This window comes from Eupeodes corollae, chromosome 1, assembly GCF_945859685.1.
Source record: "Eupeodes corollae chromosome 1, idEupCoro1.1, whole genome shotgun sequence".
Taxonomy (NCBI): domain Eukaryota; kingdom Metazoa; phylum Arthropoda; class Insecta; order Diptera; family Syrphidae; genus Eupeodes; species Eupeodes corollae.
In genome coordinates, this window is record NC_079147.1 from 292,948,936 (window position 1) to 292,964,993 (window position 16,058).

Here is a 16,058-nt window from a genome sequence, read left to right on the forward strand (position 1 = left end):
GTCAGCCAAAGAAAATGTTCATATAATTGAACTAGATCTTCCGTTTGGCGTCACATTACGTTACATTACGTTCTTTTCCTTACGATTGTCAAACGAAACATAAGGTCGAAGCCCCATTGTGATAGCATGCATTGAATTCCTATGGCTGAACTCGTAAACGTCAGGTGAAGCCAAAGCTAAAGCGTGTTTGTGATTCAGCTATATATGTGAGAGAGTATGTGTAAAATCATGGGAAAAGCTAACACATTCTCGCGTTTAGTAATCTGATCAATTAAATTTCTTCCAATTGAACATTCGATGGACGTGTTCAAGGATGGACGTGAGCAATCGTAACCAACAGAATTTCAAGTGCTGATGTGGTCTTGAATTTGAAGATCTGTATGATTTTTTTAATTTCAATTAAAATTAATATAATACAACAAGTACAACAAAGCGGTAGGGCTTGATGGAATTCCCACAGAGCTTTTACAAGCAGCGCCAACGTTAGCGAACTGGACCACCGAATGAAAAGAAGATCTTACAAATTGGGAAAACTGGAGAAGAATTTGCGTTCTACCTGCCGTTGCCAAAATAGTAGCAAAAGTCATACTGGAACGCATTAGAGAACACCTTGAAGCCACACTCCATGCCGAACAGGAGGATTCCGCGCTGGATCCTCCTGTATTGTGTTCTGTCGTCAATACTATTTTTGTTGGTGATAAGCGATGTACTGCACTCAGCTCTGTCAGGTGTCGGAGGGATCCAATGGACCTTGACAACTAATTTGAAGCACTTGGATTACGCGGACGATTTTTGCTTACTCTCTCATAGGATCATGGATCTCCATCAAATAACAGCAAGTGTGGAGAGGGAAGTAGAAGTTGTGGGGCTGAAAATTAATTCCAGGAAATCAAAAATGAACAGCCTCGGAACCCGACCATCCTCTCAAATAAATATTTATCGGAACCGGTGGAAAAAGTGGAGAGCTTTCAATATCTTGGAAGCATCGTTTCCATCAAAGGCGGAACCGAACAAGACGTCATCTGCCGTATCGGCAAAGCAAAAGCGACTGTCAAAAATTTGAAAGAATAACTCTATCAGCTTAATAACAAAGCTACGACTGTTTCACTCAAATGTCGTATCCGTGCATCTTTATGGGTGCAGCACTTGGAAGAATGGAAGGTTACTTAAGCCATAACAAGAAAGCTGCAAACCTTCGTGAATAGAAGTCTTTGTAACATCCTAAGGATTTTCTGGTCCTCCATAGAAGGACAGGTCAATAACCTATGAATCTATTGTGCGAACACGTAAGTGGCAATGGTTCGACATACGCTTCGAAAAGGTAACGACTGCCAGGCAATGCAGTGGAATCCGCTCACACAAGAAGGAAGAAGAGCTGGGTGACCAAGAAGCACATGGCGCAGGACGGAATTAGCGTCACTATACAAGAGTTGGAGGGAGCTGAAACACATTTCCGGAAACCGTACACGATGGCGCGTAAGCGTAGTAGAGGCCTTATGCCCCTTAAATAGTTCCCAACGGACTTAACAGGTGTGAGGACCTTAGTAAGTAAGTAAGTATATTTCAGTTTTATAAAATATACAATCCTTGGAGATTGAGGTCTTGTGACATCCAAAAATTTTCTACGGATACTGCCTCTTGTCAGGAATTCACAAAAACTCCAAGAGTTATGAAATGAAACTGCTTCTTCAATTATGTAATAAATACGATTACCTTTTAAAGTTCAATGTAAGGGTTTCTTTTATTCATTAAATGTTACTCAGATTTTCTTATGACAAACCTACAGTTTCTTAATAGTGACGGCTAACTTTATTTTGACAGCTCATGGGTACCATATTGTTGCAGCAGAATCCGATGCAGTCAATTCCGTATCGTCGCTCACAAAACTTCGCCCGGCCACAGACTACAATATTGAGATGGAGGCGTCATCAGTTCATCCTTTTTCAAAAATAATGCTGGCCGGGACATCACTGTCAAGGTCGATAGCTCATCAACTTCTTGTGCACTGAATTGGGTCATATGTACAACGAATACATGGTTTCAACACGATGGCACTATGTTCGAAAACAATTGCAATTTTAAAATATTAAAAAGTATCCTACAATTTTTTACCGTGTAGAAGTAAACATTTTTCATACATAAATGTGTATGAGATGTTCTTTATATTTGTATATGTGTGTTCTACTTACCAATATTAACAATACCATGGTTGGTAAGTTCCCAGCAGGATTGCAAACGTAATATACTTAGGCTATGACTTTGCTTTGGTGAGAAATATCCTAGAGCAGCATCAGTCACATGGTAGGCCTGTCAAATTTTAACATACAAATTTATTTAACACATTTTTTTCTTGATTTCAATGAATGTGTTTTTTATTAAAATTATGAACAATATACATAAATGAAAGTATACGTATACTTACTTGTAAGGAGAACTCATAAAGGGATGGCAGAAGTTGAGCTACCGCACCAACAGCTTCATCAGCAATATTTATACAATCCGCTAACGATAGCGAGACAATACGCGGGGTTAGGCATGCCCAGAGTCCAGCTTCGGTAACTTCGTTGCAGCCAGCGAGTTCAAGTTCAAATAAAGACTGAAATTACAAAACATAAAATACATTGATTTAAAGTCTTAACATTTTATGGGAAAAGATAAAAATGGATTTGTTTTTTAACTAGAAACACCGTAAGCTTAAGAAATCCTTAACTGATTTATAAACGGATCTACAGCTTTGGCCAAAATAATGAGAACATTTTTTAAAAATTAAGAACATGTTTTCTGGATGAAGCATTTCTTCAGTTAATAATGGTAATAGCAGAGGACAATTAATATGATAAGTTATAATGTCTCTAATAAACATTACTGAAACGTATACTCTACGATCCTGAAGGTCTTTTATCCCTTATAGCAAACACGAATACTATCGGCCGGTCTGAAAATTCTCCATTTTAACTTGAAGAGGCATACCTAGTAAAATTCTTTTGAACTTTCTCGATTCTATCTATTCTTTAATTATTATAATAATGATTCCAGATACGACATTACTAAAGACTTGTATAGTAATTTGATGGTATACGGATCTGAGAATTCTCTAGTGTTTCTTTTGATAAATACTGTTTTTTTATCATATACGAGTAGCATTCTTGAGGTACAAATGTCAAGTTTTGTATCTAAGATAACTTCTAGGTCTTTCTTTTTTCTCAGACTTTCTAACTTAATGAAATTGATACCACTCGTATAATCCTGAATCACTACAAAACTTGACATATCGAAATATTAAGTTTACACCACTCATCTTATCTTGCTAGATCTTCCAAAAGAAGAAAACAATCAGCTTCACAGCTCATTTTGCGATAAAGTTTGAGGTTATCTGCAAAAAGGAGGCAACTTGAATCATTGAAATAAGGAATGTTTTTTACAAACAACAAAAAAAAGTAATGGCACTAAATGACTTCCTTGTGGAACCCCTAATGAAATAGTCATGTTATATGAGAATGAACGATCAATTTTAACTTTTTGGATTCTACGTGTTAAATATTATATTACTATCTTACTTAAGGTGCCACTACAGTCCTGTGTGAACTAGGGCTCACCCAACAAACTTCTCCATCTAACTCGGTCCCTAGCTAGATGTCTCCATTTTCACGCTCCAAGTTAAGTGAGGACACTTTCCACTTGTGCACGCCACCTAATCCGCGGTCTTCATCTACTGCGCTGTCCTGTGCTGTGACCCAGCTTAGTCGTTGGACTTTCACCCTTCTGGTTAAGTCTACGTCGCTGAACAGCCCGTACAGATCGTCGTTCCATCTTCTCCTCTACTCCCCTTCGATGCATACGGGACCGTAGATCACACGAAGAACTTTTCTCTCGAAACGACCCAAGGTGCTTTCATCCGCTTTTGTCATGGTCCATGCTTCTGCACCGTATTGCAGGACGGGGATGATAAGGGTCTTATATAGCAACACTTTGGTCCCTCGAGAGAGAACTTTACCACTCAATTGCTTTCTTAGCCCAAAGAAACAGCGGTTAGAAAGACTTATTCTGCGTTTGATCTCTACGCTGCGGTGTTGTTTTCTGCGTTTACAGCGGAGCCTATGTAGACGAAGTCCTTGACTACCTCAAAGTTACGTCTGTTGATGGTGATGTTTTGACCAAGACGTCGGTGTTGTATGTCCTTTTTTGACGACAGCATGTACTTTGTTTTTCCCTCATTAACGGTTTTTTGCCACCTCTGCCTCAATACTCACAAAAACCCCATTGACATCAGGCTGAGTTCTTCCGATTATGTCAATGTCATCAGCATATGCTGGTAATTGGACAGACTTTTGAAAGATAGTGCCTCTAGTGTTGACGTGTGAGCTCTGTACTATTCTTTCAAGCACTATGTTAAAAAAATCACATGATGACAGCGCATCACCTTGTCTAAAACCTTTTTTGACATCGAAAGGTTCTGTTAAGTTGTTTCCAACCTTTATGGAGCAGCGTGAATTCTTCATGGTCATCCTGCACAAACGGACGAGTTTGGCAGGCATGCCAAAACTAGACATGGCTCTATACAACGGCCTTGAAATCGATGAAAAGATGGTGGGTGTCGATTTGGTGTTCTTGGGCTTTTCCAGGATCTGCCGTAATGTGAATATTTGATTAACTATGGACTTTCCTGGTCTAAAACCACACTGATAAGGACCTATAATATTGTTAACTATGGGCTTTAGACGTTTACATATTACGGCAGAGAAGATTTTATAGGTGATGTTAACTAGACTGATTCCTCTATAGTTGGTGCAGTTTAAAGGGTCTCCTTTTTCTGAATGGGGCAAACAGTACTAAGGTTCCATTCATCGCACATACTTTCTTCCGACCATATCTTACAGATAAGTTTGTGCATGTTCCTAACCAACTTATCTACGGCTGCTTTGAAGCGCCTTTATTAGACTTCAGCTTAGATATGGCAATCATATATCATATAATGGCAATCGTTGCCATTATATGATGTTTCCACTTTTATCTTTGCAGCCTTCGGTTCAAGGTTTATGTACCTGTGAATTTCGCTTCATTTGTTCATAAAACTTTCGAACTTTATTCCTGCTTTTAAACCTCTCAACATCTTCGAATGCATGCTTCTCATGCCCTCTCTTTTTCCTTCTGAGAAGTCGCCGTTCCTCTCGCCTCTTCTGCTCATAGAGCTCATGAGCAGCTCTCGTCCTTTCATGCAGCGCCGCTTTGCGTGCCGGTTGTTTGGCTGCATTTGCCTGACGACATTCCTCATCAAACCAGGGGTTTCTTGTTGGTGGCTGTTTGAAACCCAGCACATCAGAGGCGGCTTCTCTGATTGCATCTTGGCAATGTTGGCACTGGTTTCGAAACATTGTGTTGGCGGCAGAGAACTTCGAGAGAGGTTACTTGTAACTCGTCGGAAAAGGATTTGACGATCTCTGGCGATTGTAGTCGTTCGCGACGTTGTACCTTCTCCCGGCACCTCCCTGTTTTGCCTTGAGTCTGGAAATCCAAAGTGCTACCTTGGCTACAACGAGGTAGTAGTCCAAGTCGATGTTAGCTCCTCGGAAAGTTCGGACATCCATGATGCAGGAAGCGTGTCCGTCGTCGATTGCAATATGGTCAAACTGGTTGACGGTAGATTGATCTTGAGAACTCCAAGCAACTTTGTGGATGTTGAGGTGTGGAAAACGCGTACTGGCGACCATGACGTTTCACTTGAATCCGTTGTCGGAAGTGTTGTTGTGCAGGCTGTTCTCCCGATTATTCCACCAAAGATGTCTTCCCTTTCTAGCTTGGCATTTAAATCGCCTAGGACTATTTTAATATCGTAGCTAGGGCACTGCTCATATGTTTTGCCTAGGAGCTAGAAGAACATATCTTTGGTGTTGTCGTCTTTCTCTTCTGTGGGGGCGTGTGTGCATATCAGCCTAATGTTGCCGAATTTAGCCTTGATGCGTATGGTCATGAGGCGCTCATTGATATACCTATAGCTCAAGACTTCTTGCCTAAGTCTGGCTCCAATGACGAAGCCGCTTCCAAATAAGCGCTATTGGTTTTCGTGGTAGTAGTCACCATAGCAAATATCGCAGTTTTTATCCTCTTTTTGCCCGGCCCATCCCATCGTATTTCCTGGATGGCGGTTATGTCCGCTTTATAGCAGTCTAGGGCCACCACTAATTCTTCGGCCGCACGTGGTCTGTTAAGGGACCTAACATTCCACTTGCATATCCGAAGTTCGTTTGCGTAGGTTGTCAACAGTAAATCCGTCCGTATCGGAAGCTTGTTGGTGCTTCGCAACTTTAATCTGCTAGCATCGTTTTTAACGAAGTACAATCTAATTATTCAACCAAATCATAAAGCACATCAAACATTCAGTTTTTAATCTATAAACGGTGTAACTGTGTTTAAACATTAACTTGAGGGTTATCATCACTCCAAACATAGCAGTTTTATTTATTGACTTATTCATTCAACCGAAAGTGAGCTTTCACTTTGAAATGTCATACGTGATTAAAATTAAATTACTTGACAACTGATAAAATGGCTGCCATTTAAAATAGTGTTACTAACTTTAAGTTATGTAGGTCTTACACGTCACCTTTCATGTGTGATTTTTTTTCAATTTAAACAATTTATAATTCAAAAACCTGACGTGATAGAGTGATTCTGAAGTCGGACTGAATAAAAGTACAATTTGATTGCCAGGAACAAAGCCTTTTTGAGCGGTGTAATTTATCAACAAATAAAATAAATTGAAACTTTTTGTCGGAATGTATTTTTTTATTGTTCCTATTTTTTGGGCTAACCTCTTGAAAAGTCTACAGAAAATAGATTCCAAAATCTTGACAACCAAAATTGAGAAACATTAAAAAAAATGACTAACCACTTAAATTACCAAGTGTTCCTATTATTTTGACCATAGCTGTATAGATGCAGCTTTACCCATAATCCTTTGATCTTCTCAGGTCATAGTACCTACTTATGTAGTTAGGTTCTATGTATGTATAAAGAATTTACATGGTTTTAAATAATTGCAATGAATAACCTCTTGGTATAGAGAGTGTCTCTCAACCAGACAGGGCAGAAAGCAAATATTACACCAAAGAAGCCTTAAATCTATGTTTATGAAAAAAGCTTTGACGTTTATTTTTCCTCCGTTTTTCTTTGAGGAGTCTATCCCATTCAAAACTGCCATAAGTGTTTCGTTAGGTACGCTTTTATAGACGGTAAACCAATATGATGATGGTTGGGATTATTTTTCTGGAGTTTTCTTAAACCCTAAGATTTCCAACCGAACAAAGACATTTTTTGTGTCCTGTTTTTTTTTTTGTTCAAGGATTAAACTGTCTGAGGTGTCTGCCACAAGGATCGACAGAAGCAAGAAACGACGTTAAAACGTGAGATTAAACTCTCGCCGAAATCTGTGTGTGTTACATATGGCTTTTTTTTGGTATTCATCTCTTAAGGCCAGAAATTGAGAAATTCTGCGTATGACAATAATGGTTTTACACCCACCGCACATCACCTCGAAATCCCACTTCTGACTGAATGACATCTGCCAAACATTGTTCATTAAAAAGGCTTTCAACTTTTAACCTCAAAGTATACTTACGAATAAGTACGTACATACGTACACTTGATAAGTCCCTACATAAATATATATGAAGTATCTAGGTGTTCCTAATTTTAAGCTTTAGAGTAATGGCAATTTAATCATAATTAGAATGAAATAATTAGACAAATTCAGGTGGTTTTTTTGTATGTGTTTGGAAAGTGTTTTTAGGACACAACTGAAATTACAAAGAATGTAACCAGATATAAATATGCCTTTAAGAATAAACATATATTGGGTAAATGTTGGTAAAATTATGTAAGTACCTATAATTATGGGTAAACATAAAATTGTGTACATAAGGGACATTTTATTGACAATAAAAACATACATAATGAAATTTTCTTAAGTGACTTCTTTTGTAGTGTTTGGTTAATTTAATGGAAAATGTTGAGAAAATCCTTCTTTATATCCTAATTGATTAATTAAGAGTCTCGGTAAAGATGGTTTTTTTTGGAAACCTAGCATGTCAAATCTCTTCAATATTCATAGTATTGAAAATAAAATTAAAATAAAACTTTGAAAATATAACGATTTTAGAAGTAAAAAACACTGCTTAAGTTGTGCTTAAACTTTCTTAACATTTTCAATTGAAAGTTAAAGTTGGGTTGGAAATTTTGCGTTTTAAAATCCTGTTTTCGTACAAAAATGACACTATTTAAAACTTTGTTTTTTCTAATTCCCCTTTTAAAGAGCAGCTTTATTAAATCACGTATTTTTTTATTCCATTTTGCAACATAAGGAGTTGCTTTATTTTTAAAAATTAACCAATTTTTTTCAAGATTTTAAAAAACTTGATTCCGATAAGTTTAAGTTTTTGTAATGTTTTTAGTTGAAAGCTATGATATTTCTCGACGTTTCCCTAAACCCTAAATTCAAATTTTAAAGATGTCTCTTTGCACATACTTTTGAAAAAAAGAGAATAAACTCATAGCAAAAATTTAGAAAACCGAAACTTTCAAAAATAAAAATTTCCAAAACTTTATGTTTATAAAACCCGACGAGTTGAGGTCTTGAGAGAAAACATTATTTTGATAAAACTTATGTAATTCGAGACACTTTTTACTTTTCTCTGATGGGAAATACATTAAACGTCAAATTAAAAAATAATAACCAATATGCAATTGAAGGTTTACGCGCTGACTGCCAGGTGACTCAATGTGTCAATGAAGTGAAAAAAAAATGGTTAGTAAAAAGCAAGCTTAATGCGAAGAACTCGAACTTCATTTTTTAAATAAAAGGAGCAAAAATGCAAATAGAAAATTACACTTTTGCATACAATAGTTTCCGCGGCTTAAAGATAAAAACAAATAGAGAACTCGTATATTATACGAGTAAACAACGTAAACGTCAACTCGAGACAGCAATTTAGCAACTTTGCGTCACATGGGACACCTGGATGTCAGAATGATTATAATACAGGATGTGGTAGTACCAGCTAATAGCTATAGTTGGGATAGTGTTGCCGTCTGCCAAACTAATAGTTGCCTGATTTTTTTGAAATTATTAACAAATATGAAATTTTTATTTTATTAGAAACTTTTCTAGAAGAAGGAAAAGAACAAAACATTTTTAAATTCTACCTATTTATTTAAATTAAAATGAATGAAGCTTAAACTATAACGCGCTTTATAACTTTTAAACTATCTACAATCATGAAAATATGATGATTATCGAAGATTTAAATGGTCGTATAAGTGACTTTTAGAATTCCGTTTCTTTTGACAATTGTCTAAACCGAAACGGGAAACTTTTATTAGAATTGATTGAAGACTTTGGTATTTGCGTTTTAAATGGAACATCTCAAAGTGACTCAAACGGAAACTTCACTTTCGTGTCTGCTTAGGGTTGCTCTGTAATAGACTACGTCTTATTAAAGCTGAATGGGTAAGCATAATTGATGACTTTGAGACCGATCCAGCTAATTATTCATCTCATCTCCCTAGAACTATCTTTTGCAAATTCTATTAGTAAATCTTCAAACTATAGGCAATGATAAATTAAAATGGAATGAAAGGGATGCAAATAGATATAAAATTGAACTTAATCATCAACTAGTTACGATGCCAATTGTGACATCCGACTCTATAGATTCTATAACTAACATAATTTCTTCAGTGATTAGACAGTCTGCAGAACTTTCTTCCCAACGTAGAAATACCTTTCAGTTTGTATGGTACGACGAAGAATGCAAAAACAAAACAAATAGCGCAGTTTTTAAATCACTGTATTTACAATCAAACCAAGAATACAAAAGGTTCTGCAATCTCAAAAAAGAACTTTATTTAAAAAAACACGGCTTCTTAGCTCTTTGAAAGCAAGGACTCGAAATCTTTTTGGAAGACAGTACAAGAGTTGAGTGGCCGGAATTGGAGGGTATTGTTCACAATTAATGAAAACATACTTTGAAACTCTAGTTCTGCCTGACCCTATACTAAACACAATGAGCTTTGCATTTCCCAATGTCATTATTTTGGAACTAGATTCCAATCTCACTATGGTTGAGATTGGAATCTTGGATCTGATGGGATCCCAGTAGAGTTTTATAAACATGCTTATCCTGAGTTTTTGGAATATTTGTTAGAACTTTTAAATAGAATTTTGTGTATAGAATATAATAGCTGGTTTTCGAGCCAGCCTTTCAGCTAATGATCAAATTTTTGTACTCAGCACCACTGCTAGGCATATTATTGATAAAAAAAGAAGAGGTCCTTACTATATAAGGTCTCAGCAATTGGCCTATCTACTAAATTTATCAGAGTCTACGAAAAAATTCTCGAAAACATGATGGCATCTGTTCAGAATGGTAGAAAAGTATCTATTGAATTTAGTTGTGAAGCAGGTGTCCCTCAAGGGTGTGTTCTAAGCCCTATCATGTTTGCACTGTATATGAACGATGTCGATAGCAGTATGCCTGGGGGAGTTCAGTACGGGGATATTACTCTTAAAGTCTTGCTTTATGTTGACTATCTAGTGATTTTATCAGACAGTCCGCTTACTCTACAGCTTCAGACTAACAAGCAAGAACAGTTTTGTGATCTATGGGATCTAAGAATAAATACCACCAAATCTAAAATAATGGTTTTCAGATCTCGAAATAGATCAATTGGCTATGGGCGGAATTGGACTTTAGATGGTGAGATAATTGAGGTCGTAAATGAATTTAAATATCTTGGATATACAATGACATATAATCTTAACATTCAAACCTTTATAAAAGAAAAAACAACCGCTGCGAAAATTCCATTAAATACAATGTGATCCCAGTAGATCCACTTTCAAATTTCAAAGTTTTCAATGCCACCGTGAATACTTGTTTTTGCTGTGGTAATGAAGTATATGGTTTTGAATAGTTGGATGAAATGGAAAATATACAGAGGTATTTTTTCAAGCGAATTGTTAGGTTACCTATCAACACTCCTAATTATGATATCCACCTAGAGTCAGGCTTACCTCAAATTTTTTGAAAAACTTAAAGGCTAACGCCGATTTTATGATCAAAGCCGTCCGACCAAACTTGCAAAAAAGACTCCTTAAAATTTGTTTTAGTTGTGGATATTAGTCCGTTCAAAAACTGGTATGATCTTGCTGTAGCACATAACCTTTTAATATCATTGCCAGTGGACAATGTGGAAGCATTAAAAAATGCACTATGTGAATGTATCTCTGTTAAAGATGACTCGATTTATAGGCTTTATGTTGCGCGAGGGACTGCATCACCTGAGACTTGGTGAAGGAAACTATTTTAGAGAAGAGTTTACAGTTTCTGAAATTAGCTTAATCTTCAAGATCAGAACGGGATTTGAATTATAGACCACATAGAACAGACTTAAACCTTATGTGTTCCCTTTGCAACCTTGGTCAAAACAAATTTTTGCATTTTTTAGCACTTTGTCCAATATTATAGAAAATCCGAATCTACTTTTATTCTAGTTTTCTTTCCCAAGAGGAATGTGTCGGTGTGGTAAAGGGAGATTGTGGCTGGAAGCATCTTATACGCTATGTCTCACATGCAAGAAAATATGGAAACGAGTGTTTGAATTTGTTTTGAGTTTTAACAAGATTTTAAAGTGATTGACTCTTCTCCTTTCTTTAATTTTAACCAAACTAAAAGTCCTTAAAATTAAAAAATAAAAAGAGGCTGGGATGCGACCCACACTGATAACTTCCCATCCCGTCTGTCGATTTGTCTTGCTTAAAAGTTTGTCTATATGTACTCGAATCAATTTTTACCAAATTTGCGCACTATTTTTTGTAGATTTTATTTTTTATGAAAAAAACGGACTGTTGGATTTTTATATACAAATTACTGAATATTGAAAACAATATTTTCTCTGAAATAAAATAAGTTTGAAGCCAATATTTTTAATTTTTGAAAAGCTATTTGAGCCCAAAGTAAATTTTTACCAAGTTTTAGTATTGCTTTTTTTTTGGAGTTTTACTTTTTGTAAAAAAAAACTATCAATTCGATTTTTTAAAAATTTTACCAAATGTTGAAAACAATATTTCTTATAAGATAAAATTAGTTTGAAGCCAATATTTAAAATTTTTGAAGAGATATTTGAGTCGAAAATCAATTTTTACGAACTTTTGGTAATTTTTTTTTTCGGTTTTTAATTTTTTGTACAAAAACTGTCAAATCGATTTTTTTCAGACTTTAACTAAATGTTGACAACAAGATGTTTTGAAAGATAAAAGTAAATTAAAGCCAATATCTCAAATTTTTGAAAAGATATTTGAGTCGAAAATCAATTTTTACCAACTTTTATAAATTTTTTTTTTAAGGTTTTTATTTTTTGTAAAAAAAACTGTCAAAACAATATTTCTTATAAGAAAAAATTAGTTAGAACCTTTTATCTCAAAGTTTTTAAGAGATATTTGAGTCGAAAATCATTTTTTACGAACTTTTGTTAATTGTTTTTTCGGTTTTTAATTTTTTGTACAAAAACTGTCAAATCGATTTTTTTCAAACTTTAACTGAATGTTGACAACAAGATGTTTTGAAAGATAAAAGTAAATTAAAGCCAATATCTCAAAGTTTTGAAAAGATATTTGAGTCGAAAATCAATTTTTACCAACTTTTATACATTTTTTTTTAGGTTTTTATTTTTTGTAAAAAAAACTGTCAATTAGATTTTTCTCAAAATTTTATCAGATATCAAAAACATTATTTTTCGTTGCACAAAATTGTTTTAAAGATGAAATCATATTTTAGTCGTAAAATTTTGGAGGTGACAAATTTTTTTTTCACGTTACAATATATTATATAAAATTTAATTCAAGTCTCTAGCGTTTTTGGTTCGTAAGATATTTAGGGTTAACCAAAATTTTCACCTTTTTTTCAAACTGCTATGGTAAAAAAACCACCTACGGAATTTTCTTGAGAGCCCTTTCTGCATCTTTCTGCCTTATTATCTGTATAACAAAATTTATTTGAAGCCGATATCTCTTCTGGTTCTTGAGCTATGGACGACGAAAAAAACGTCGCGAACGCACGAACGTACGTACACACGCACGCACAGACATCTTTCTAAAAATCTTTTATTTCGTCTCTAGGGACCTTGAAACGTCGAGAAATGTCAAAATTTTCAATTTGACAAATCGGACCCATTACAATAACTTCCTATGGGAAGTTAAAAAACTTCTTTTTATTTATTGTGAGAAACACTTACAAATCATTATCTGTTTTAGGTAAACAAAAAGCCCATTACCGATATTTTTCTTTTTTTTCTCTAATTTTTTGTTATTGCTTTTTATGGTTCAATGATTCTTTTTGACTAAACCATTATGAAAATAATAATTTAAAAAAAATGTTTTCTTTATTATTTATATTTACATATTTTTAACTATGAAACTTATTTTGTGAAATATTCTCTCTTTTTACTTAAATATTGGTTTTTTTTTTGTTTTTTTTTATTTAATTTGTTTTTTTCCAGCAAAGCCGTCTGCTGGAAAAAAAAACTAAAGCCATGCTTTGTATATCTTTTATTTTGAAATATTATACTTATAAGAAAATTGAAAAATAAAGAACTTATCTATCTTAAAATGGTTGATATGTTGAGTTATAGATGGTGCTCAATTTAGGTGCCCGAATTTTTTTTCGAGTGTATTTTTTTATTTTTTTAAAGGAAAAGTGTGAATTTGAAAAGCATCTGAAACTACATTTTGAAATACATCAAATTGAATGTCAAATTACTCTTAAATTCCTGTCACAGCTAGATTCAAAGCATTGACGATGAACTACAAGTCAGAGAGTGAGTGGAACTTTTGCATTGATCGTTTCATCGTAATTGATAACTGTACTGGAAATCTATTATATATTTATTGAAAAGAAGGAACGTAAGTGTGATCGGTTGATAATTGGAGGGGCAATAGGATTTGTCTTTTTTGGGTTTCAGGTGAACAAATACTGTTTTCCTCCAATTCTGGACGAGACCTGAAAAGTGGATAGAAATCTCATGAAGCAATTTTTGCAGAGTTGAAGAACTCTTTTTAACAACACAATAGCGCGGATGCTGTCTGGGTCATGTAGAAAAAAAGATTGGTCCCATTTGATCAGTTAAGCTCTCAAGTACATGTACAGCCATAACAACCTCTGCTAAATTTGAACTGTTGGTGAACTGCCATTCATGAAAACTTCTTCATAAATATAATATTTTCGAATTCTCCTGACTTTACTGGCTCGCAGGAATGGTTGAGAGTCTTAAGTCATTAAATTTATTTATTTTTAATAAATCAATTTTTCGAAAGTATTTATTTAAAACTTTGATATTAAAAAATATGAAATGATTGTTGACACTCGCTGTAAGATTTTTTAATTCCTTTTTTCTCCAACCTTTCCTCAAACTGCACATAAAAATTCCTGCATCTGATTTATTGCACTTTTTTTTAAATCCTACCAATAACACAATAAATTGCTCATTTTTCAACTTGCAATAAAAAACTCAGCCAAATTATTTTTTAATTGCTATTTTGTGTTAATACTAAAACTTTTTTATTGTTTATTTTTTTCGTATAAAGAAGAACTATAATAAAATATACTGAAATGAAAAAAAAAAGAAGTAATTAAGTTAATCTGAAAAATTAACACAGCTTATTGTGTGGGTGATATATTGAACCAGACAGATGTTGCTTTCAAAAATTTTAATGATTAAATAATGAAAATCAATATTGGCAGTTAATTTCATAAACAAATCCTCACAAATATACATATTAATGTATGTATATGTGTGTGTATGAATGAATTTTTGCAATTTTGCAAATGGGTAAAAATTGTACACAATATCTTCTTTGCAAACACAATATTCAAAAATGCATATATTTGTTAAACATAAACAACAAAAGAAGATTCAACCTTCAACATTTTTATTCTTTTTGCACATCCATTGAAATCATATATCGTTGAACAATACAAAGCAAACAAAATAAAAGATACGTATTTCATGTCATTTCACACGATAGAATAATGTACACAACGTCATTTTATAACCTCACAATTTTCAGACAATACTTTTCCAGAGCATTCCTTTGTAAGAATAAACATTTACAACACCGTTAAGTTAAATGATCGGTGCGTCAAATTAAATTGTATTACGTGATAAAATGAGAGAGTGCTGCACAATTAAATTGCAAGTTTTTATTATTTATCTTTTCTGCGGTAGGCACTATATTCCTCCTGATGGTTGCCCTGCATACTTCAAGTCTCTTGCTCAAATCAAATATGGAGTATGGTGCTTTTGTGGTTATAGGAAACATTATTTATAAACTCAGAAAAAAAACAAACATTTATAATAATTAAAAAAGATAATCAAAGATCGAAATACAAATGTATTTCATGTATAAATAATAATTTCAAAAAATATAAGAAAAAAAACAAGTATACGCCACAGTAGCCAAACAAGAAGAAATGATGTTTTACAACATACTACGAGGGTTATCATCATGAAAATGTTTCATCTTTTACTTCAAACGCCCTCCTGCTTTGGAAAAATAATATCTATAAAGTCTGGAGATACTTATTAATCCAAGGGAATGCTTTTTAGAAAGTAATTATTATTATTTGCGAAATCTCTTTAAAGGTTTCGCACAAGTGCTTCTTGTGTGCACAGCATAATTTGTTGCCTTTGGTGTTAACTTCTTGTGTTTATTTTATATATATATAAAATGAAATGATGGAATATACATACAGTATATATATATATACATATATAGAAAGAAAAGGACTTTCAACACGCAAAAATCGATTGGATTCGAGGACTGAGAAAATACTATATTTAGAGGACAACTAAAGGTATATTGACTTACGTTATATTATACAATGTTCCGTTACTCTGTGTGTTCAGATAGAAATATATGCTGCTACAGGGTGGGTCAGAAGTTTTTTCTTACTAATTTTGAATCATAATTTTTCTATTTTTAATTTGTTACTTTTAATAAACTTGGG

General features: G+C 34.0%; 1 protein-coding gene across 1 annotated transcript in view; it reads right to left on the minus strand.

Annotated features, from left to right (window-relative positions):
• The window catches only part of LOC129940349 (F-box/LRR-repeat protein 16), a 173,124-nt gene that overhangs the window by 97,731 nt on the left and 59,335 nt on the right, over window positions 1–16,058 (minus strand). Inside the window, exons 3-4 of the mRNA XM_056048659.1 lie at window positions 2,423–2,596; window positions 2,190–2,307 (exon numbers count right to left, since the gene is read on the minus strand). Coding sequence (XP_055904634.1) covers window positions 2,190–2,307; window positions 2,423–2,596 — 292 coding nt within the window. The remainder of the gene's footprint in view (window positions 1–2,189; window positions 2,308–2,422; window positions 2,597–16,058) is intronic.